Source organism: Colossoma macropomum, unplaced genomic scaffold, assembly GCF_904425465.1.
Source record: "Colossoma macropomum unplaced genomic scaffold, Colossoma_macropomum, whole genome shotgun sequence".
Lineage (NCBI taxonomy): Eukaryota > Metazoa > Chordata > Actinopteri > Characiformes > Serrasalmidae > Colossoma > Colossoma macropomum.
In genome coordinates, this window is record NW_023494800.1 from 27,846,877 (window position 1) to 27,873,147 (window position 26,271).

The window sequence follows — 26,271 nt, forward strand, 5'->3', positions numbered from 1 at the left end:
ACGAGTTTGGCTGCTTTGGACTGCTGGAAGAATTCTGCCTGGAAGTATTCTTAAAAGAAAAGAAACAAAACATCTCAAATGCTACCAACATATTTTCCTTCAAGAAATGTGCAAAACTAAGACATCACTAACAATTCAATGTAACTGGCGTTTATGTTTAGTCATACCTTAGTATACGTATTCATCTACACAAACTTGCCAAGTCAAAATACTTCACTTAATACTGTCAAAGCAACAAGCCTCAAACAGAGCAGTACAACTCAATTCAGTACTTTTAGGCTCAATCCCACTTCTACCTATAGAGGGCACCAAAGTGTTCCTGCAAGCCCAAAGGCCACATCATTACGGTTGATACTGCTTAAACACTGTTTGGCATATCAAAACTCCTGTTAGGGAATATAGATAGCAACGTATGTGTGTGTGTGTGTGTGTATGTATATATATATATATATATATATACATACACACACACACACACACACACACACACACACACTTACACTTATATAGGGTTCTTGTACCTCATATGCACCAACAAGGATTTCGTGCTGGATAGGAAAAAATGACTTTGCAGCATTGCTTTAAATGACTGTGCAAAAGCAGAATGGCATGACATCAGGTGACACAAAGTTCTTACTTGAAGTTCTTACAATGGGATTCAAATGCCATATAGCATCATCTTCAGTCTCAAATAGTGAAATATTACAACAAAAAACAGTTTGAAGTACGGTTCAAATATCTATGATGACTTGTCCTTTTTTGTTACTTGAAATATGGACACAAATTGTGGAGTGGACTGAAATGATGTAACTGGTCTTTAGGACATCTTCAGGAGGAAAATGTGATTTTCCATCTGTTTTTATTTTAACTGATTGTCTATTATTAATGCATATTTACCATTTCAAAGACAGCAGATTCTCTCTTCCAGCCTTTTAAATAATGAAACAAGGGGGAAAAAAAAAGTATAAGACAGGGGAAAAGAACTGAGGAGACTGCCTGAATCAAATTCAGTTTAGCCTCTCCAGTTGACTCATCTTGATAATTCAAAAAAATATATGCTCCACTGAGTAAGATCTGGAAAAATATTTCCCACCTCACTGTAATAAATAACTCTGGCATACACATGATAAAACAGCTGAAAATACAGCACATGTTTTCACTGTCAGAACAAAACCTTACATGTCTAATTCTTTTCATATTTTTGGCAGAATTTGAAAAAGTTAGCTCCTCTTTACACTGCAAAAATTGTATTACGAATGGACCGACAGAAATTATTGAAAATTACTTGAAAACCAATTTTATTCCATTATCTTTAAGTAAAAGATAAGAAGGTTTTTACTTCTCCTGTACAGTTAGTATTTATGGAGATATAAGGTTTTGTCAGCAACAACATATCCCTTTACATAGGCAGACATGCCTAAACCTGGACCTGGTGATCTACCACACAGCAGTGTTTAGCTCCAAACCAAACCCAGCACACCTGATCTAGGCAATCAAGGCCTGTAGGGGCATCTCAACATGAGAGCCAGGTATGCTGAATGAGAATTTTACCTGGTGGTAGAGCTCCAGGACCAGACACCCTTGACATAGATAACAAAAGCTGTAAAGCAGCTCCTTGCAGTAAACATTTAAGAAGCTGAGGAGCACTAATGAAGATTTTTCCAAGATTTTATAATTCTCTCCACTGTTAAATCATGTGCATGAATTCTGCATAATCATTCCTAATTGTTTGGCGCAAATGCTGTTTCGAAGAATGGAGGGGGCACATTTGCCTCACTTTGGTGTGACAAATTATCAGATTAGCTCAGAACTACTAAAAAGCCACTATAGAAACTATTACAACAAATCTTGAATACTGAGTGTTATGAAATGCTTGCACCAGGAGGTGTTACAATTGCCTAAAGAAACATGAAAATCACAAGAAAATCCTAATTAATGTACCTTTAAATGTAACCATTGTCAACTTCATTTAAGAGAGTTTAAGAAATGAATGTGGCTCATTTATAGTGCACTGGAAAATCAGGGACTATTTCAACTTTACAGAAATTATGGCAAACCCTCCAAAAAAATCATACATAAATCACCACGAGATGGTATTAAAGCTCAGTTAAGGTAAAAAGAGATGGTTTAAAAAAAGTCAAGATTTTGCAGTTATGATATAATCCCACTCCCTATATAAAGAACTCTCCAGCACCCCAAGATAAATCTGTGGATGGCTCTACAACAGCTACAATGCGGGTATGTAATATGATCAAGATGAAAACAGTTCGTGTTCAAATTCAACCATTGACCTCCAATGAGGATTCCTTAACATTGGCAGCATTTCAGTGTTAGCACAGCTCTACTTAAGAGGAAGGAGGGACACTTGAACTGGAGTGTGCAGCTTGTTCACCATCCAGGTCTTCAGTCTGGCCTTCATCGCTTTCTTTATCCACTAGTAAATCACATTTTTCTGAATCTTCTTGGAACTTCTCCAACGACTGCCCTTCGAGCTCTGGCTCATCTGAATTCTGAAGACTTAACTGGGCTTCAAAATCCGAGGAAGTCTTTTCAGCTTGAAAGCCCTCCTCTACTGCAGACTCACCCAGCAATTGTTCCTGTTCTGTCTCCTGGGCGTTCTGATTAGCTGGTGGGGCATCCGTGGCCAGAGGAGCACTAGTGTTAGCAGACTGCGACTGGCTTTTTAACTGACCGTGGCAGAGCGGGCAGGTCTCTTGTACATACAGCCACTTCTTCAGGCAGCCAGCGTGGAAGAAGTGACCACAGGGTGTAATGACTGCTGACTTCATGTCCTAGACACAGATACAAGAGGAACACGGAGAATAATGGAATTAAGTGCTGAAGACATGGAAGGAGATGCATGATGAACTGAATTTGTAGAAAAAAAACTAAGATGAGAAATTTCTCCTAACTAAAGCTTGACCAAACTGAATTACATAGTACTTAAGGAAAACACAGTCGACTAATGAGCACTGCAGAAAAAACTGCTGTCAACTAGGGCTTAAACCAACAATTATTTCTATAATCTGTTAATTTATCGATTATTTTTTTAATTAAATGATCAACCGATTATGTTGCTGTTTCAGTGAGAAATACATTTAAATACTGGCACCTGAATTTGAAAATTCATCATCAAAATATTAAACTGCTTTTGTCTACATTACTCTTACATTAATTTCTCAGATAAAATGGTTGTGGAATCAAAAGTAGGTAGTTAAGGCTGGTAAAAAAAAAAAAAAAATGAAAAATACCGTCATATTACTTTCTTCATTTATCACTTAGTGGCTATTTTTAATGTATCTAATCAGAGGTAGAAAGAGTACTGAAAGTATTGTTACTGCAGTGATAATTTACTTCAGTACAAGAGAAGTATTAAAGGAAATTACTCAAGTAAGAATAAATAAGTAGTTTACTGGAAATAATTGAGTAATTGAGTTTTTTTGTATATCAACAACCAGACTAAAATATTGAGGTTAACTTTGCAAAGGTAGTATTAGAAATAATCTGTGGAGACAAAACTAAAGCAAAACATATTAAAAAAGAAAGATATTTGAGTGCTGAGACTGTTCTCAGTATGCCCTGCTAGTATACATTTACATATTTTTCTGTGCACAGTGTAAGGAAGGTTTGCTTTATTATTTTTTTTATATTTACCACATACATTTCATGATTGTTATATAACATGTCCTACTTTATCTGTTTCCAATGAGGTAGTTCACATTAAAAATGAGCTTTCAGAGAAACCAGGCCATCACTAGAGTTTTAAAAAAAATAAATAAATAAATAAAAAAAAAAAAGTGAAAAACAAATCTATTTGCAATGGAATTATTGTACAGAGTTTATTTTAAGTGTAATAAATAGCTGCCCATTTTATTCTACAAAAGCAATGTAAGAAGAAAATAGTAAAATGGTACACAGTTTAGCTAGGATTAGCTAGCCAGGCAGCTGCTCCCTCAGGCTAAAGCTAAGTTAAGGAAAGCAGAGATCTCAGCAGGTTTAGCAGTTGATATTAACACAGTTTACTTTAGTTCATTTGAAAACGAATGAAGATGACCGTTTGGATAAAGTATGGTCCTGTGTGCTGGTAAAGCGGTCCTCTTTTTTTCTCCTGAAAACATCTCTGAACTCATCTGCAGTGTTGCTGCAGCTGGGAAATGCCCCAATTTGTTTTTTTTTGTTACAGGAAAAAAGGTACTCAAGTACAGTAACAAGAGTAAATGTAATTCTTTACTTTCCACCTTTGTGTCTAACAATTTTTACACTGCCCTGGGTAGTGTTGGTCTGGAAACTTACCATTTCATTACTGAACGGCTACCTCAGTATGGGATTATGTTTACTACACTATATTTAACAACATTCATCTCTTCCATGAGACATTCTGCTTTCCAAAGTGCACCATGACATTAGCCACTTTAACTTTAAACTGCACATAAATACACTACCAGCAGTAACAGAAAAGAGTTCAAACTTGGGTGCTTTGATTTTGTCATATTTGTGCAATGTTGCCGTGCTGCTGTGAAACTTATCATGCATTGAAAACGCTGTGACTTTTGTGAGTCCTGCATTCTTGAGTTTATTTCCCTTTGGCATCGGGAGTTCTGTCTGTGCCACACACGATTTCTTCTAATGATGCGATGAAACATTTGTGCATAGAGTGTATCAAAATCTGTTTAACATGCATATACAGTGTTTTTTTTTTTAAGTGAACGATGCTTAAACAATCAAATAAATTCTAGTTGACCCTGTCAACTAATCGTTGCAGCCCTACTGCTGACAAACCTGCAACAACTTTCACACCTTTTCACACTTTCTTCCCATCTCTCTCTTTCTCTCTCACACACAAACACACCTGATAGCAGATGGAACAGATGTCATTGTGCTGCTGGAGCTGCAGGGCCGAGGCCGTGGGCATGCTCTGGATCTTGTGCACAGCGTCTCGACGAAGGAGAAAGCTCTGCCAGCCCAGCTGTGCCCGCAGCCACACGTTATAGTAGGCGTGCACCAGAATTATAGTGGAGCCCATCACAGTCCACTCGCCAAAGAGCGTCTCCGACACACCATAGGCCACCACACACAATGCCACCAGGAACTCTAGCAGTCGGTAGGTTCCATTGACATAATATATCACTTCATCCATATTCTCCACAGGAGCCTTCCGCAACTCCTCCACCATAAAAAGCACATAAATCAACAGTGTGCCCAGGACCTGTAAGAAAGTGCAGGGGTTTAGAGAAGGGTGTGTATATAGAGATTCATTCTGCAGTATCTTTAACACAGCACATTCTGGCAATATAGCTAACAAGTGCCAAAAAAAATTGTGTTAGTAACTAAATAATTGCAAATAACTGAGCACAGATAGTAATGAAGTAAAGAAATTTAACTAAAGAACTGTTTCTGTTCTTCCCATGCCAGTAATGACTGTTTCTATCCCAGTATTTCTGTAAGGAGGTAATGTGCATGAGTACCTGCAGTGAGGTTAGAATGCTGGATGAGATAATGATGAGCAGCCAGAAGTCCATGTGGAAGAACTGGCAGATCATGTAGGACATGTAGGCAGGGAAAACCAGAAGGAACAGGCACAGGCTGACTGCTCGGAAGTGCTTCCACAGGCTCCTAAAAACAGAGACAGACAGAAGAGAGGAAGAGGAAGAGTGAGAGGAAGAGTGAGAGGAAGAGTGAGAGGAAGAGTGAGAGGAAGAGTGAGAGAAAGAGTGAGAGAAAGAGTGAAAGAGTGAGTGAGTGAGTGAGTGAGTGAGAGGTGGGAAAAACATAAAATTATGAAAAACTATAAAGCATTATGGACAGTGGAATGATGGTCAGCAACACGCTCATTACTGGCAGCCTTTCTGAGGTGTTTGTGTGCTTATGTGTGAGATGAGTGGAGATAGCGTAGGAGGAGATACACACTTGTCCCTGGAGGCCCCAAGCGCCAGCACTATGGGGTCAGCAATCTCCAGCATGGACTGCAAAATAGAGGCCACCACGATAAACAGGATGATGCTGAGAAGGAAGGCCCGGTGGATGACCTGGAGCTCAATCAGCCCAGTCTGAACGGACAGAATCAGCAGAGTAATGCCCTCTGTCATCCCCCTGAGAGAGAGAGAGAAAGAGAGAAAGAAAGAAAGAAAGAGAGAAAGAAAGAAAGACAGACAGCAAATATATAACATGATACCTAACAATGTTGTTTAACGCTTTACATCAACTGCTTGCCTTCATACTTGTACACAATTAGACATCGGTATCATAATCATACTGGTCTGATGGCACTAGATACTAAGGCTTCTTTAGCAGAGGGTGGGCAGGCTTACCTGTGCATGGCATTGTCATTCATGAAGGCTCGGTAGCCTTGCAGGTAAAATTTGCAGAGGGTGAGGACACCCAGCGCCACAAAGGAAACAGTGAAGACCAGCCCCAACAGAGAGTACGGAGTACAACAGCACTCTGCAATGCTGCAAACACAGAAATATTCTTTTAAAGGGCAAGATACCATAACGGAAGCTGCCATACACCAACCTTTCAGGAATGTGCAGATCTTTTAGGTTTACAAAATAGTGCCGTTACAATTTTATAATGACCATAACTAATAACCAACATTTAATGTAGATCGGTCTTGTCTATTACCTGACCTCTTTAATAAGGCCTGTTCAGTGCTGATGCTGACCAAGGCAGATTAGGGCATCATTACTCATTTACATCCCAGAATACTCAAACAAACTCTCTAAAACCTCACTGCATGTGTATGAATGCCACACATCCTGTGGTTTTCCACATAAGCTTTCATAAACATCTACAACTTTTAGGCATGCCACACATGAAGAAATATTTCTAGAAATATTTCATGAGGTCCTTCAATAGGAACCGATGTATAAGCCCGCGTTCAGACAGCAGTGTGTATTCTGCTCAAAATGCATTTTGTTCTGCTTTTATTTATTTATTTTTTTGCAAAAAAGAAGCCAGATAAAAGTTAACTGGAGAGCACAAACAGGGCTGTTCAGTATGACAGTTTTGCTCACAGTTGTCATTTAAAAAATATTCAGCACAAACATAATTATTAATTCACCATCACTGAAGTCTCACAAGACCTAAAGAAATAGACAAGAAGCACCCCTACCGCTGTAGTTCGGAGAGTACTTTACTTAGTGTTACTTTGCACGCTGGTTGCAGCATTCAAGGCATTTGCGTTGGTATATTTCACATGGGTTGAATAGGAAAATTACACCTGATGGACTTCTTCTCCACGTCTTGCACAGTAGATGCTATTTAGAGTGACGTGGCGTCAAACTTCCTGCACATAAAGATCTGCTCCACACCTTCTCTGCTTTGTAAAACTTGTCACAGGTGGATTCCTCACGGTTCAGATGCAATCTTTTTTCGCGCAACATGCACCACTGTCTGAACGCAACCTAAATGCTCCTTCTGTGGGATCTGAAAAGTAAGTACAGGGTTGGTTTGAATGCCTTCAGACCTGGTGAGGAAAAGGAAAAGCAGTCTCTCGCGTGAAGGCGGCTGGTCTCGTGTGCTGAAGTAGGTGTAGATCTGCAGGGTGAACAGCACCAGCCAGAAACACATGAAGAGCACAGGCAAAACCAGCTGATTCCACAGAGACATGCCCAGAGCCAAAAGCCCATACACCTCCACAACCTGGATACAGGGTGAGAGTGAAAGGTGGAAGGGAGAGAACATGAAGCAAACAAAACAAGAAAGTGATTGACTAGTATTGGTATTTAGCTTGCGTCTCAGACTTTGACAGTTCCATGACTTCGCACTGTGATGAGTGTTGTCTTATGAGTGATCAACAAACAAATTCTCAACTACAGAAGTGACTGTAAAAAAGACTGTAAAGACTGAAACATCTTGAGAAACAAGGGCTGCTTTCAACAGAACCACAATGTACTATATATTGTACAACATATTTATGTACAATTTTTTAAAAAATACTGTAATGAATGTAATATGATTTCAATGTTCTTAATCACAAGTGGACAGACAAGAAGCAGACTATTAGGAGTTTATCTAGTGTAGAATGCACTTATTAGTACCTGTGCTAGCTCTCTGTAGGCTGTCTTGGCCAGGTTGTATGGCACCAGCAAGTTAGAGGCCAGGAAGTAGAGCACTTCTAGACCAGTGAAGATCATGGCAAAACGGTTGATAAAGACTATGGTCTCCAAGGGGACTAGGCACAGCCTGGCCACTAGGGGGAGCAGGTGAGCAGAGAACAGCCAAATCTGCTTGGTCTGCATCACACACGAGCACAGCGTACACACCACTAGCTGACCTGAAGAGAGGACATAAACAATGACCAAATAGTTCCATAACAAACCCCCAGAACCATTCCGTAATCCAGAGCAACTCCAACTTGGGGTAATTTTGGGGAGTTAAATTGGATGTCCTGGGGGGGGGCAAAAAAAACAAAACAAAAAAACACATACATAGGCCTGTAACACTGGAAACATATTTTTAATAATAATAATAATAATAATAACAACAATAACAACAACAACAACAACAACAACAACACTAATCGTCATCAATTTTTATTTATATAGACTTGTCATGCCAGAAATTATAATGACAGATCAAATTAAAACAAACACTAAAAGACATGAATTTTAATTAAACGATAATTTAAAGGGATAAGTTTTTGAATATTTCTTAAAAGTGAGCACTGAGTTTGACTGTCTAATGGAGCTCCACAGTTTAGAAGCATAATAACTGAAAGAGGCCTCTCCACGTTTTCTGCACTTTATGGAAAGTATCTGAAGGACAGTATCTGCAGATTAAGATCACGTGCTAGAAGAGACTAACATTCTGTGATGTGAGTGGGTGCTAGGTCATTTAGAGCCTAAAAAAATTTGCAGAACTTTGAAGTCCATCTTGAAAAATACAGCTAGCGAGTGCAGTTCTTTCAAAATGGGAGTTTTCTTTTTTGTTTTGGTTAGAATCCATGCTGCCGCATTTTGAACTAGTTGTAGAGAGAAATGTTCATTTATTTATTTATTTTTAATATCCCACACCAATGAGGAGCATGATGCCCTTATAAGCTAAAATAGAGAGGGACTGTGAGAATGAAGACACGCATGAACATATTTATGCTTTTTACTATTCTCCACTGACTTCGTCCAGAATGAGCTACAAAAAGCTGCTGGATGATATTCCCAGATATTCCCATACATTTTGAAACTCTAATTAAGGGGTGGGGGTCTCTGGTTCTGTTACACATGATGATTATTGCTGACCATACATAAATAAAAAAAAGAACAACCTACACTGCTTTTAAAAGAAGCAGGGGTGAGAAATGGAGGGCCAGATTCCTGCACAGTTTGGTGAATTTCCTGCTCAACCACCCCTATTTCCACTCATAGGTTTATTACAAGGTTAGGTAGGTGTGCTAGAGCAGATAATAAATGAAAAAATAAATAAATAAATAAATAAAAACTGTGCCGACTCTGGCCCTCACTTACCCACCCTGGCTTTAATTAAAGAGTTAACACTGCCTTAACCTACCATTCATAACATACAGTAATGTGTACGTCAGACCATCCTGCATTTATTTAATTTCCAGTCAAAACAGCCATTAAGTACAAGTTACTCATTTTCCAGCATCAGCAAAAAAGCAAAAATATTTAGTCATTTAACAGTATTTAAATGACAAAGATGGCTCAACAACTAAACATATAAAAACTTTGCCTTTACTACAGAACTCTGTGGTGATATTTCCTCCAAAGTTCAGTCTTTTTCGGCTTCTCACAATCTAAGTAATCCCAAACACATTTAATGATGTTGAGGTTTAAAAAAAAAAAAAAATTTTTTTTTACTCATTTTCCTTCTTTTCTCCTTCCTTATGGAAGTGGATTATCTTAAATCTTATCTCAGAAATATTGCCTGAAAATGACTTGTACATAATGGCTGATTTAACTGGGAATTAGATAAATTAATGGCGTTCACATATTTACATTTAATATGACTGACGTAATACATCTTTTCACAGGCAAGACAGACATATAACACATACATGACCTGGCAGCTTGCATGCCATGTCAAGAAATGTCAAAATATTTTCCATTGATTGTCCTCATCAGAAAAGAAACCTCTTGGTTTTGTCAACAGCTATGTACTTCTTCATGAAAGTGTGCAATATTACAACAGATGTTGCCATGAGCTAATGCTGACAGTGATGAAATATGTAAAACATGGTCAGTCTGTATCACTTCTGCTGAGACAGCGGATTTAAAGCTTTCCAGCCGACAAACAAAAACCACTCTAATTATTCTGATTTATATGTAACTCTCTGGAATAACTGTGAACCCCAATAAACTTCGACAATCATTGTTCAGCACGCTGGCAAAACCTATACCATTTTGAAGATAAACTGATATTTGGTGCTGGGAAAGTTGAGCTGCACACCTCAATCCTGTCACTAAAACAGTACTGCAGTACTTCTCCTAATCCCACAGCAAGTAAGTTAAGATCACAGCAGTAGCACATTCTTACACTTCTTAAATGCATTCATTTGCTTTTATAAGCATGTACTCTCTGACCCAAACACACATCCTGCTGCTTAGATTACAACCGGAGCTGTTTCACTAAACTAATTACGAACAGCAAACGTGACTCTACTCAGCCTACAGACCTAAACAACCATTTAGTTGACATTACTAGCATATTCTGACATACTTTCCCATGAAAGCTGATGGGAGAATTGCACCTTACTCCCAGACAGCTCATTACACTCACAGGGCTTTGTTCACGGGCCCTCTATTCAGAGTGAATATAAGCCAACTGATATCTAGTTCTTTTCCTTTCTGGTTTTTGGTGTCATTTCCGCAGTTAACCCTCTTTTCAGCCAGGGGTGGGAACTAAACTTCAGTCATTTGAAACCCATCCCTGGAAAATGGTCTCTACAGAACACCTGAAGTTCACTGATTAACCGAGAGCACAACAAAGGCATTTTTGACAAAACCGATGAGACATTTGAAGACAGTAAAGCAGAACTGTTTGGTTTATTAGGAGCCTCGGTGAAAATACAATCTAGACTTTGTCGTACAAAGAAGAAGCCAGTGCTTACCGATGAGGGCTGTAGTAAAGCGATTCATGGAGAGCGGGTCCAGGTAAAGAGGTCCTTCATAGCCAGAGTCCAGCTCGCTACGAACATAATCCCTGAAAGAGAAAACAGAAACATTCAGCCTGATGTGCAGAAACTAATCCTGGATGGACAAGTTTATTCCACCACTAGTAACAGGGTACGTAGGTGTTGTTTAAAAATCCAGATATGTAAACCAACTTTGTATTTGTTTGGTTACATGGGTGCAAAATACTTTTGCTTTTTTATTCCTTATTGTTAGTGTTGCACAGATACCGAAACTGCATCGGTATCTGCACCGATACTGGCACTTAAACATGGTATCGGTGATAGGGATATCGATACCTATAGCTGATAACAATCGGATAAATATCAGGACTACGTGTGTTCAAGCAGATAGTGTTAGCATTGGTATCAGTACTCGGCTGATACCAAAGGATCAGGTATCGCTATCGGTATCAGAAAGGAAAAAGTAGTATTGTTGCATCTCTACTTACTGTACATGCACAACTATAGAAATGCATGTGAGTGAGGGTGTGTTTGAGGTCTATTGGCCCATGGACAGACCTGGAGAGCTGGTGTCCAGCGAAGAGCAGCAGAGCTGTAAGTACATATAGATAAAGGCGCACCAGGTGCTGCCGTGGCAACGTCAGCAGCACCAGGCTGAGGATGTAGCCTAGGGAGAGAGGAGAAGAACACATAAATTCATACAGGTGTTTGAACAGGTTTACAGTGAAGGCGGTCCAACACTAAGTGAATCATGCCAAAACAAAGGTTACCTGGACTAAATAGTAGTGACTAAGTTATGATTAACTTCAAAAAGTTTTTTTAGTATCAGACCATGCTTAAGTTTTATTTGGGATACTCAATTTTTAGCATAATTTTAAGAGATCATTTTTAGCCTAAGCTTTGTCTTGAAATAAATTACCACTAATGAGGAGTTTATCAATAAGGCTTTGAAAATCCCATATTTAACCATTAACAGTACAGTTAATATGGGGCTGTGAACAAGTCTAAATGGTTTAGAGGAACAGTATAACCATATGCTTGAAGTAATAAGGAAAGTTGACAGAGGAAAGGGTAGTGTCAGAAAAAGACAGAAAAAGCTTGCCCCATGGTACGATGATAAAACCCGTACCTTAAAACAAACAGTACGGAAACTAGAGCGGAAATGGCGATCAACCAAGCAAGAAGTGTTCCACTTTGCCTGGAAGGAAAGCCTTATAGAGTATAGAAATGCTCTCACTAAAGCTCGCTCAGCATATCTGGCCTCGCTGATCGAAAATAATAAATATAATCCTAGAGGACTGTTTAGCGTGATTTCCAGAACTACAAAAAAATCAGGCAGGCACTGAACCACAAATTCCGGCGACTCTCACCAGTGATGTTTTTATGGACTTTTTTAATAATAAAATTGAAAATGTTACACAACAAACTCAACCCACAGTATTAAATCCAACTTGGCTGTCATCTGATGTGGCTGATATAAAACATAACGTAGTTGCAGAGGAAAGGCTGGAAACTTTCTACCCACTACCACAGTTATAACTAGAGAAGATTATCTACTCTGCAAATTGTACAACCTGCACACTTGATGCAATCCCCTCAAAATTACTCAAAGAAGTGCTACCAGTTATCATTAATCCTCTTTTAACTATAGTAAACTCGTCCCTTAGCCTGGGCCATGTACCCAGAGCTTTTAAACTAGCAGTTATTAAGCCTCTGATCAAGAAACCAAACCTTGACGCTAGCGTATTGCCTAATTACAGGCCTATTTCTAACCTACCAGCTATATCTAAGATCTTAGAAAAAGCTGTAGCCCAACAACTTAGTTCATATCTAGATAAGAACCACATATATGAAAAATTCCAATCTGGATTCAGGCCACATCACAGCACTGAGACAGCTCTAGTTAAGATAACAAATGATCTTCTTCATGCCTCTGATCAAGGCTACGTATCCCTGTTGGTACTACTTGACCTCAGCGCAGCTTTCGATACGATAGACCACAATATTCTCCTAGAAAGGTTAGAAAACATGGTTGGAATCACAGGGACAGCCCTATCGTGGTTCAAATCTTACTTAACGGAACGTTATCAGTTCGTAAAGGTAAATGATTCATCTTCCAGTTATTCACAAGTAAGATTTGGAATTCCGCAAGGCTCTATTTTAGAACCATTATTATTTACATTATACATGTTACCGTTAGGCACAGTTATAAGTAGCCATGACATTAACTTTCACTGTTACGCAGACGATACGCAATTGTACATATCAGCCAAGCCTGATGACAAATACAGGTTAAAGAAAATAGAGGACTGTGTAAAAGATGTGAAAGGTTGGATGTTACGTAACTTCCTCCTTCTAAACAGTAACAAAACAGAGGTTCTCCTTCTGGGTCCAAAAGTGGCAAGAAATAAATTACCAGATTTAATTTTAAATCTTGCTGACTTTCCAGTTATACCTGGTTCAGCAGCAAAAAATCTTGGCATCATAATTGATCCAGATTTATCATTTGATCAACACATAGGCAGTATCACTAGGACAGCTTTTTCACATCTTCGCAACATCGCCAAAATAAGAAATGCCTTATCGCTGCACGATGCAGAAACATTAGTACATGCCTTTATTACTTCAAGGCTAGACTATTGTAACGCACTACTATCAGGATGCACCAGCAGGAATTTAAGTAAACTTCAACTAGTTCAAATTGCTGCAGCCAGGGTTCTCACTAAAACTAGAAAATTTGATCATATCAGTCCAGTTCTATCATCACTCCATTGGCTGCCTGTTAAATTCCGTATTGATTACAAAATTCTTTTATTGACGTATAAAGCCCTACATGGGCTCGCTCCTGAGTACCTGCAAGACCTTATTTCCCATTACGAGCCACCACGATTACTCAGATCACAGAGTGCTGGCTTTTTAATAGTTCCCAAAATTCAGAAGGTTTCATCTGGGGGAAGAGACTTTTCTTATAAAGCCCCCAAACTCTGGAATGATCTTCCAGAAAATGTTCGGGACTCAGACTCAGTCGCAATCTTCAAATCTAGGCTGAAAACTCACTTGTTTAGTTTAGCTTTTGGTAGTTAATGTTCCCCCTTAGATAAAGGCAGCAGATCCAGGGGTCCATGGACACAGGGAATTATAGTAAACTGAGACGCTGGTGCTGTCGTCCCGCCGCTCGCACGCGATCACTCAGGTTTGTGGACGGTGGAGCGGAGGGATGCCAGATTGTTTCAGGGTGCTCCCGTGTCTGTGTGTCCTTTTGGTTCTCTCCTTTTAGTTAAGCTGTTATAGTCAGATTTACCGGAGTCACTAGCCACACTCTGGAAATGTTCACATTCTCTGTTTTACATACACTCAAACAAAATAAAACTAATTCCGTCTCCCTACCTTTTTCCGAGTAAACAACTGCCCACCTGTCGGACAGACACTGATGGATGATTGTCTGTGGAGCTCTCCTGCTATCCGCTTCAGACCAGTTGCTCACGCCCCAGTCGCCGCCACTTGCCCAGCTACCGCCACTTGACTTGGACTAGCTGCACACTCCCACTCTACACTGAAGTTTTCATGGACTCCTAACTACTACTACTACTACTACTACTATTAATATTAGTAGTATAATAATTTTGTAGGTAGTTTGACCAGAGGAGGATGGGTCCCCCCATGTGAGCCTTGGTTCCTCCCAAGGTTTCTTCCTCAGCTCTGAGGGAGTTTTTCCCTTGCCACTGTCGCCCCTGGCTTGCTCACTTGGAATATTTACATTTCATGTTAAAACTTTGTCTTTAATGGATTTCTGTGAAGCTGCTTTGTGACAACATCAGCTGTAAAAAGCGCTATACAAATAAATTTGACTTGACTAGTGTCATGAGATGTTTACTCAAGTAAACCAGTTAACGCAATAATCCTGTTGGGTGAAATCCATCCTGGAGTAAACGTTCTGCAAACGACTACAAGTTTCACAGCGAAACCTGAGGCACAGCAAAATGCTACTGTGGCTGTAAATAGGAGAACCACAGCAGCTTTAAGAGAGAAAGCAGAAGGACTGTGTTACAGCAGCAATAACACACTGATTTTACTGGTAGGCCCAAGACAATAAAACTTCTAACATATACTACTATGTAGACCAAATTAATGTGAAACTGACACCGGCAACAACATTCTATTCAGCAAGAGTTTCAGTAGACAAAGAGCCTTTTTTGTTGAAAGTCCAGTGTCACGGTTGCACCATCAGTAAAAGCTGGCCAAACTAATGAAAACAGACAAGGTGACCAACCAAGCACGACCATAACAGGGACTAAGGTGTCCACATTTGGCCTGCTTACAGAAACTTATGAAATACCAAAAGCCACAACAGCTGGGACTTTCAGGAGACCCAAAGGAAGAGAAACAGTAATAGTTGGATGTGTGAGCCTAGAAAAAAGATATGACTGAAAAGAATTTGATTTGAGATAGGGGCATCTGCTTTTGGATGTTTTTGTATGCCAGTTTTAATGCTATTATGCTGTTTATTATTTCAGAAAACAACCCTTTTAAATCCCTGAGTTACATTAATGAGTCTAACGCACAATTTCGATGTAACTGTGGTCTCTGCATATGTGGTAAACAGTAGCTATTAACCAGTAGGCTGGAATTTAACTCCTGATCCTAACTGGCAACAGGACAAAACAAAAGACTCGCATTTCGCCTATCATATGGGCAGACTAACAAAACAACTCAGCTTGTGTTAAACTATTTTGGTAACATCCTGTGTGCATGGGGAAGTTCAAACACTAGGAACAGGAAATTGACAATTAAACTCAATGTGTGGCACTGAGGTGCTTTATGATATAGCTTCATGAAAAAAGAAAAAAAAAAAAAATCCGTGAAATCAAATATTTGGCTCTTCCAAACCTAGTGGGCATCACGTACTGTAGTAAATGAGTTCATATCTGCAAATTTAATTTGGGGATTTTGTAGCTCAAACCACGTCAGTTTCAGGATTAATTTGCTTATGCCTTATAAGTTTATACAAATGAGAACCTGAAGGTTTCAACATTGAATGCGTTCAACACTGAACATGCGTAATGCTGGATAATTACACTAAAGTCTGTGACAAAACTGTCCCACTGAAAAACTCAAGTCAGTCTTACAACGGCCTCAGAAGTAGGCCTGGATGACATCTAAAAAAATAGTCTGCACAATATTTTCTAGGTTAAAAAAAAATTTCAATAAAAAATTAGTTCACGATTATCGATATCGACAGCAGATGGGTTTCTCCTTCCCAGACTCAGCAGACGCTGCTTCTGACAATCCCACACCTTTGCATTCCCTCTCAAGTCTCCACGTCCGTTCAAAACGTAACACACTTTAGAATGGCAAGGCCAGACTTCTATGACAAAGCCAGGCAGGTTCCTGAATGACACTACACTACCTGTTATGCAAAACGGCCAAAGCTGTGGTTAACTAGACACACAACGGTGCCCAATATTTACCTACACACATTACAATCAATTGAATTGCCTTCTTTCAGTAATTGTTTGTTTAGTCTGTCCCTGCTAAGTCGTCAGTGTCCCCTGTGACAGGCTGAACTCTTTCCACTGAGCTGGGTCTGCAACAACATTGCAGTAGGGCTGCACAACATTGTAATGACATTACATGTTCAAAAATGGAGGTATCTAGCTTTTTGGATCTCAACGCAAACAAAGTTGCAAAACTCCATTTAAAAGCATGAAATGATTGGAATAACCCATGCCACACTATATGAGCAAATGTATGTGGACAACTCTCCTAAGTATTGAGTTGTTTCAGCCATAACCATTGCTAAAGGGTGGATGAAATCAAGCACATAGCCATGCGATCTTCCACTGACAAACACTAGAAGCAGAATGGGTCACATTCAAGTGTTCATTGACTTTAAATACAGCACTGTCATAGGATGTCACCTTTGCCACAAGTCAGTTTGTGAAATTTGTGCCCTGATCTGGTCAACTGTAAGTGCTGTTGTTGTGAAATAGAAGCATCTAGGAGCACAAACAGCTGAGCCATGAAGCAGCAGACCACACAAACTCAGCAGGGGGGGCACAGAGCACTAAAGCGTGTCAAGAGTAAAAATCGCCACCCAAATGTTAAGAGAAACCATTTTGTCCCGATACAACAAAAATCAAACCACCCTGAGCATCACAATATTTTATGTCCAATTTACTGGTGTAATGTTTTAACATTTTGGCTGTAAATGTCTCAGTATGTGCTATTGCCCTAGCATAAGCTAAAAAAAATGAAAACGCAGACTTGTGTTGCTCTTCCTTAAACTTTAGTTCAGCCATAGCTGCTTTTCTCACATCTATGGCAAGACACTTTTCCAAAAAAGTAGAATGGTTTCCTGTACAATTTCTCTGAACATTAAACTTTTTGGTTGTTGACCATTTGTTGCAGATTAAACACAACAGGAAACCAGCTGGAATGCATATAAACGCAAATGAGCCTGTCCATTTGTCTTTAAATCTGCATGCAAGTCTTCAGGGTTAAAGGTTGGTGCATTAGCAGACACACATTAATTGCAGTGTTTACAACCATTTATTGTTAAAACTTTAACAATAAAAAGTACTGTTAAAAAAGGCACCACATGTTGCCGCCCCCTGGCCTATCCTCGGTCATGCAAGTGTTCACGGTTTTAAAATAGGCTGTCCAACAAGCTCAAATAGGTGTGCTGGTCAGATATCCCACATACTTTCGGCCATATAGTGTAGAGGTGAACAATATGACAATATTTTACTGTTATCATAAATTAGGTCACAATTGATTTTTCTGAGCATATCATGGATATCATCAGCATTCAAACACTGACTACATGTTTCATTACAAAGTACAGGTTTGCTGTGCACCTAGAACCTACTATTTATCATTTTGCAAACAACATGTAAAACAAAGGTGGTGTATGGAACTGTTCGAGCGATCCACGGTTCAGAAAAAACCTCCCTGGTGAAAACAGACCTGTGATAATGTGCTCCTCCTCTGCACAAGCCCAGAATTTGTCTTTTGTGCTGACATTTTCACATTTGTTTTTAATGCATTTTGTTTCAACATGCACATTGTTTCAACACACACCACTCACACTCCTGACCATACTGTCAATATATGTAAATGCTTCAAAAACAGTATGTTGTGAATTCACCATTTTTGTGATGTCACAAAAACCAACAAATTTTACATACATCCATCTATTCAGCTTATAGCAGTTCAGCCCTGCCCATACACGCTGAAGTTATGAGTGCTTAAGTACATTCTGCTTTGTGAACAATGTACAGTACAGAGCAACCATTAAAACAGAGGTCATTTACATATTTCAGTCTTAAAGGAACAGTAACAACAACAGCCTGCTTTATTCTAAAGGATAAAGAGAGGTTGGAAAACAACCATGTAGCACTGAATTTTAATAGGGGAAAAAAAAACCCTTACTAAAGGGTTGTGTGCAAGCTGCTTGTCTGTGAGCTGTTGCTGGCTACTGTCTCAGAAAACTGCATCTAGTGTAGACCCAGTGATATTGAACATGGTATGAAATATCAACATTTTCCAAAATATTATAACCGGAACGTCAAGTATCCTGACAATAAAAGTTCACTGATAACATGAATGTTTTGATTAGTCAGAACACCCACAGAAACTCATCTGGAGACCATCTGTGTTACCTGTTAGAAAGCTCATTTGCACATTTCAGTCTTCTGAGATGAGTACTGTGACAATTAACTAATTATGTATTGTGCAAAACTATGCTTTCAATTCTTTCAAACTAAAGGAGCAGAAAGGAAAGCTCTGGCACATGAGGTAGTCAGAACCTGCCAGATATTCCTAAAGTTGAACCTTAATCATAACAAGACAAAACGGGAGAACTGTAAAGAGGGACCTTGAGAGAAGGAAAGTGAAGGAAGAAGGATGGAAGGAAGACAGGAGTGGACAGAAGCAGAATGCTGAGTTAGGTACTTTTCTTTTTTAGCATAAACCTGGCATGCTTTGAATCTCAATGAGCAGCAGGGCTGTCCATTTTGGGTCAGCAAACATTTTGAACACACTGTCAAACAGAACAAGACACGCATCTCAGCAATAAACAATCCGAAATGTCAGTGCAATTGTCTTGCATACAAAAGGGGTCTATACCTCCAGCTCAAAATCTAACACTGGAACTCTACACAAGGATGTACGTAAAAGCTCATGAAAAGCACATAAGAATTAGGGGTCAAAATCAGAATCGTTTGATTTTCACTCCCAACACAATCAGCAAGTGGCTGATTTATTTAAAGCATTTCAGCCAACATGTTGTGATTTCAAGACGTACATAATATGAGCCAGTAGATGGAAACTGCATTTTTTTTCCCTTTGCTACCTTTTAAATACAGTCACCGAGCACTTTATTAGGGACACTACACCAATACTGGGTAGAGCCTCCCTTTGCTTTCAGTTCTCTGTGTCATGGATTCCGCAAGATGTTGGAAACATTCCTTCAAAACTCTGATCCATCTTGACATGACAGCATCATATAATTCCTGAATCTACTACAACCCAATGGTGTTCTATTGGATTTAGATTCGGTGACTGGGAAGGCCACTGAAGAACACTATACTCATGGTCATGTTCATGAAACCAATTTGAAATTACTTTTGCTTTGTGACATGGTGCATTATAATGATGGAAGTAGCCATTAGAAAACAGATAAATAGTAGCCATGAAGAAACCCACAAAGTTGGCAACAGTAATCAAATACGCTGCAACATTCAAGTGATGACTGATTCGTATTAACAGACCCAAAGTATGCTATGGTTGGGTCTATGGATTCATGTTGTTGGTGCCAAATTTTGACCCCACCATCTGCGTGCCTCATCGGAAATCAAGGTTCATCAGCACAGACAATATTTTTCTAGTCTTCAACTGTCCAGTTTTCATGAGCTTGTGCCCACTGCAGCCTTAGTTTTATGTTCTCGGCTAACAGAAGTGGAACCCAATGTGATCTTCTGCTGTTGTAGCCCATCCACATTAAGGTTTGACATGTTGAGATCATGTTTTTTCCCATTCTGAAGATTGATGTGAACATTACATGAAGTTGCTGGCCCATATCTGCATGATTTTATGCACTACATTGCTGCCATGTGATTAGCTGATTAGATGATTACATGAATGAGTAGGTATACAGGTGCTCTTAATAAAATGCTTGATAAGTGTAAATAGTATTATACCATCCCAATATGAAAAAACATTCTGAAATTCTTGGGGCTCTTTTTCTGTAGTCATCTCCATAACCACCTAGCCCAACCTGTACTGACATAAAACATGGGATATTCCTGAATGTTCATGAGCTTTTTCAATATTTCATGAATTCATGCAAAAACATTCACTTTGTAAACAGCCCCTTTTGTCTGCTAATATAATGCTAACGCATCAATGTTTTTTTCAATGTTATTTTGGCACCATGCTAATGCACTGTACCCACACTGGCTTTAATTTTACTTACAGCAATTTTGACATTTGAAGCTTGTAAGATGTACTTGTAACATGCTCTGTACATAATATATTGCAGTTTTACATTGAATCTTACTGTAAATATTTAATCTTGACACCTAAATTTTAATAGTGGAGAAGGCTTTAAGCAATCTGCTAAGCTTGCTGTTAGAACAAATAACGTTCTTTAAAAGGAAATGTTTACAATGGTTTCAGGCTGTTTACTTCATACATACGCAATTCACAAACGCGTGCATTGTTTATTGTCTCATGTTCTGTGCTGAAAAACTGAACTACAAAGGTGCTAGGACTGATATACAACTGATATGTTTGTAATGGCTATTTGTAGGGCACATTTTCTATGAAAATGCACACTATCTTAATGCTTCATCTGATGTGTACACATGCCCGTGCATCTGTGTTTCATATCGTATGTTCATTTAGCCAATTCAGTGCGAGCTTCTGGTAGAAAAAGTATGCATGTTATTGTCTGTTACTGGACAAAGCACTGGCTAATACAAATCACCTCAAAAAATCATCCATCTGCCAACTCACCAATAAGTATACAATCAGAATCAGCCAATGGAGTAAATGTTAGCCTCAACATTATTCCTCTGTTTCGCAAAAAAAAAACAAAAAATCTTGCAACCCGGCTTACACCTTCGGAAGAAGGCCGAAGCAAGTGAGAAAAGAAAAAAGCAGCACCTTCCATTTTTGGGTAGAAAACGTCTTCTGCATTGTGAGACATAAAGTACTAATAAAAAAATGCAACTGGTCAGTGTTTTTAAAAAAAACTGATATCCACAATTTGCTCAGAAAACCATATTGTTTATTACAATAACAAAATTCATCACAATAATGACAGTCATATTGCCCAACTCCATTGACAACTATATCTTTAGCCTCTGCAATGATCAACCTCTGAGAGTTCTAAAATTCACCACTCATTACTAGCTCAAATTTTAAACAAACAAAAATGCCATGGCTGTGGATAGCTTTGACACAATGTACCTCAGCAACTCTCCAAAGCACAACCATGTGTGATTTCCTCACATCACACTTTCTCTCAAAGAACACTGCTGAAATAGTCGTCTATATTTTAACTTTTAATAGTTAAGTTTGGCAGCTTTGTCCTCTTGAAAAGTGGGCCCGAACCTTATTTTTTGGCTGCATTCTTCCTATTTAGTAGGTCTGTCTGGAAAGACAAATTATCTGAAGTTCCCTCATGTGTACAATTTATAAACACTCATCAATTTAAATGATAGGCCACCCTACTCAAAAAGGAATTTTTGTTTACTTGAAATGAAATAAAACGTTTTTAACTGACACCACTGGTCGAACAATTGATCAAATCTCTACATGCAACTACATGCTTGAAAAAACTCCTATTTTTCCATTTCCCTGATGATGAAAACTTCCTGCTTAATTGGTCAAAATGTTAACACATACAAATACAGCACATACAACAGAAACATTGGTGGGTATAACAAATGCATATACTTGTAACTGCTTACTTTGTCTTGGCTCTTTTTCTCGACTATATCAAGAACGTTCAAGCCTGCTATGACAGAATTACACTTTTTGCTCTTTCCATAATAACATGGCAAAACATGTATATCTCCAGTGAGACGGCATTTAGGGAAGGCCTGGAAAGGAATTTGTAACAAGTATTCTAAATATACTCCCAAATTAGACAGTTTAACGCATTCAAGCCCTGAGGAGGCAAAAGAGAAAGAGAAACTAAGGCCTGCAATATCTGTTCCAAGAAAAAAAGTAATCATAAAAACATATTATGGACCTAGAGGAAAACAGAAATCCAACTCCCTCCCGCTTGAATACAGCAGCTGCCTCGGCTCGGGCTACAACTTAATTACAGTATGCAGTGTTAGTAGTCATTTTAATGACCAGCAGATCTGGCAGTTTCCTTCACATTTATTTAGAAGAAGAAGAAGACACTGTGTTTCCACTGGCCTGTTAAAGGACTCCTCAAGCCAGGAAACTACCACGCATACTCACTACAAACAGACACACAGGAAAGCAGATATGCAGGTAAAACACACCATAGTCTGTGGTTTAACCAATATTACCAAAACCAAATTACCATAATACAGTTGTTACATATGCCAGCTTTACACTTCTGAGATGCCAACATCTGCCATTTCTTCTTAAGAACAGTTGATGAATGAGGCCCAATGCTACTAAATCTATAAATAACTGAGAGGTGCTTACATGGAAACAGCGTTTTATACATACAGGCCATACAAGTGTACTGATGGGCAAGTATACTTTGGCCCTTTTGAAAAACATCGAATATCTCAAAATTCATTTGTTTGAACAAATTCACTACAAACTACAAATATTTTTTTCCCTGTGGTCATTCTCCACAACCTAAACCTTCACTTTAAAACAAGTTTCTTTATCCAACTCCTGTCATCATGATAATGCTAAATTTTCTTAGCTATCCATATATTCAAACAACCTCCTCCACCCACCACGGTGACCACCTCTCCAAGCTTTGTATCAGACGTGTGGAAAAACACTGAATGTCAGTGCTCAACGAATTTACCAACAAATAATGGTAAGCATTTTCCGGTCTGTGACTGAAAACACAGTTTCCAGTTCCTTAACCTTTAACCTCCAAGGTGCCTCATTTGCTGTTTACTGTTGCCTATTAAATTTCAAATTTCATAACTGAGTCAGATCAAGCTCATTTCAAAGTAATCTAACCCAAAATAACAAGCCCCTTGCGAAACACTGGGGCTTCTCATTACTTACCAACATAGTGCAGATAGAGGGCCAGGTACTTGTACTGGAAAAGTGGGTTGTTGTTGAGGCTGCTTCTCTGGATTTTCTGGAAGAACGAGCTGACGTCCCAGCGGTACAGCACCTCCAGCAGCATGATGCTGGGTATGCGCAGACCCACATTTAGCACTGCCTCCAGACGCGTCCTCATGGCCATGGCCACTGGGGCTATCCTCAACACTAGCTAACAGGGAACAGAAAAAAGTTGTTAGAAATTAAACGGCAAAGAGAATTGCTGCATTACACTGCAGTTACTCCAGACTATCGTCTCGCACCAGAGTGTTGCAAAAATCAGGCAAGTATAGGCGGTCCTGATGTGATTTTGAAAAAAATATCCAGTTTGGTTAAAAGCTAACATGAGCGACAAGTGGCATTATGTTGTCTGAGGAACAGCTCATCCTTTTATTTTGTTTTGTTTATTTGTTTGTTTTTTTGTTTTTTTAAGGAAGAAGTAACCACAGCTTGCCATTTTGTGTTCTATTGGCTCACGGTTCTGCAGTCTTGAGGATTCACAGTTAAAGTTTACCTAGATAAACTTGGGGCAAAACTAAATTAACTGCTAATGGAAGCATTATGCTTTTTTGCCTTTTTTATGTCTTTTCGCATTCAAATGAATTGGCGCTTTCACCAAGCAAATTGTACTTGCATTTGGTATGACCGCAGCTTTTGTCAAGGCCTCAAGCTCCAAGAATGTCAGCGCAAGAACAAGCCTAAAACTGCAATACTAAGATCATAGCTCCAATTATTGAGACACAGCTGACAAAAATCCAACCAAAGCAGCAGAGAACAGAGACCATGAGCAAAAAGGAACAAAGATCAAATATATGAAAAAGAGACTGCTGCATGTTAACCATAGGGGAGAGAACAAAAAAAGTAGCGTACACAGGAATCACTAAGGAAAACAACAGTTTGCATGGTCCTGAACTGTGCATGGCACTGGAATGTAACCTGATGGATCATTCAGAGATGACAAGTTTATGCAAGTACTTTGCAAAGATCGGGAGATAGGATGAAGACGCAGGCTGCTCTGAATAGATTAACATGCAAAAGGCTACAAAGAAGTGACACGTAAAAAAGAACTACAGAAAAAAGGAAAATCAGAGGCATTTTAGGGCTAGCAATTAAGTCAAACCCCTCAGCATGGATCCCAAAAATCACCACTTTGCACTTAAACAGTAAATTACTTTGCTACATTGACAACCCACATAGCATGTACACTGGAGATGTAAAAATTGTAACAATGTGCTAAGTGTGATAATAATAACAAACTACAGTTATATCATTATTATTAATGTGATAAATCACTATTGTTATCATACTCACTTCATTGTTTACTAGGGATTCACAGTATTAAAAAAAAGTCACAGCAAAACTTAAGTCACAAGTACATAAAGTAGGGCTCGGTTACAATGACAAAATGTAATATCATGATTGGATACCATTAAACAAATTAATAAGTTAGCATTAAAAAGTAAACTACTCTATTTGTCCTGAGTATTAGTACTCTGTTTGAAACGAAGATCCTACAACCCTGATCTAGCTTTTGACTGAACTGTTTGGTTCTGTTTTCCTTTCTTAGAATGACACAAAATGAAGCCTTCCACAGTACTGTAGTTAAATGTTAAAACAGAAAGTAATTCGAATAGGAAACGTTGTTTATTTAAATCAGCACTTGCTGCAATGTTGGCAACTTGACAAAACACTCATAATGAAGTCAGTAAAATATTCATCACGTAGCCTACCTCGTTTACTTGATGAACAGACAGTGAAACGGAGCTTTTCGAACCGTTACATAACTCGCTACCTCTACGGCAAAGGCAGAGCCACAAACTCATCGACACTGGGCGATTTTTATATTCGTTTTCTGGCTTTTAAGAGAGGATCATCCCCCACAACCGATGTGAGAAATGAAACCAACAAGTGTGCATCAAAGAGCCCTTGGTTCGTTCACACTTCTCGGGATTAACATTTCGAGATTATTTCCGCAGTTAAACCAGCTAAGCGTTAATACGACCGAAAATCATGAACTACAGTAACCCCGTCGTCGAGTCAGCACTCCCCCATTTCCAAGCCTAGGCAAGCTGAATGGAAAAAGAAAACACTATGGAAGCAAGTGCCCACCGTGGGCGAACAACTGGCCACTTTCTCGCACGCAAAGCCTTTGTAATAAACAGTAAAAGCAGCTAGTTATACAGCTCAGAATGTATACCAGACATTAGGTAGGTACTTCCCATTTTAAGCAGTATAACAATACGTCAATAATTCTACAGTGCCTTTGGTCAGGCCCTCAAAGAAAGCTGAATCGGTAACGTTACTTGGCGCAGCGTAGTTAATATTTAGAGCCCAGCAGTCGTTAGCAGTTAGCTAGCGCTGGCGTTGTTATCACGAAGACGCCCCTCTTAATGACAATTTAATTAAATACTCACATGATAACACTTCACTTAACGGTATTCAGTCCAGTCTTGTTAAACTTCTCTGCTCGAATATCTACCATTTTAACTCAGTTGTGAGACGTAATCAGTCTATTACGACCAAAGTTTCGGCAGAAGACAAGAAGACACCGCTTTTCGCTCGCACCATCTGGCAGCCATTACAAGAATTTTTTTCTGCGTTGAGCATGCGCAAATCTCACGTTGAAGAAATGGACAAAGCTACTGCATGAGAGAAAGTAGGAACACTAGAGGGCTCCAAACCTCAAGATGTCAGAAGCAGAGAATGGCAACTGCACTGTCCTTAGCTTAACTGCGGTTTAGAGTTTATCATGAGACAAACCCTGGATGAGTGGCGTGGGTTCTTGAAGTCCATTTCAGTGTGCTTGCAAGCTGCCATTTAACGGGCACCTGCAGTTTAAGTTAAACCCAACTGCTTCGTCGTTTAAAAACTCTTCCGTTACATGTTGCTGTATATAGAGTTTAACT

At 39.1% G+C, this 26,271-nt stretch overlaps 1 protein-coding gene across 2 annotated transcripts; it reads right to left on the bottom strand.

Annotated features, from left to right (window-relative positions):
* Positions 1 to 58: 58 nt before the first annotated feature.
* On the bottom strand, positions 59 to 25,935 carry rnf145b (ring finger protein 145b). 2 transcript variants are annotated; one of them, XM_036587809.1, is made up of 11 exons: positions 25,780 to 25,935; positions 23,327 to 23,533; positions 11,648 to 11,756; positions 11,066 to 11,157; positions 8,040 to 8,275; positions 7,466 to 7,641; positions 6,309 to 6,449; positions 5,908 to 6,090; positions 5,466 to 5,613; positions 4,850 to 5,206; positions 59 to 2,792 (listed from the first exon to the last, which is right to left on the bottom strand). In XM_036587809.1, exons 2-11 carry the CDS (start codon positions 23,508 to 23,510, stop codon positions 2,346 to 2,348), a joined length of 2,073 nt encoding a protein of 690 aa, XP_036443702.1. In that variant the 5' UTR covers positions 23,511 to 23,533; positions 25,780 to 25,935; the 3' UTR covers positions 59 to 2,345. The 2 variants fall into 2 exon arrangements, with proteins under 2 accessions (XP_036443702.1, XP_036443701.1); XM_036587808.1 differs by having other exon boundaries at positions 23,327 to 23,537.
* Positions 25,936 to 26,271: the final 336 nt, after the last annotated feature.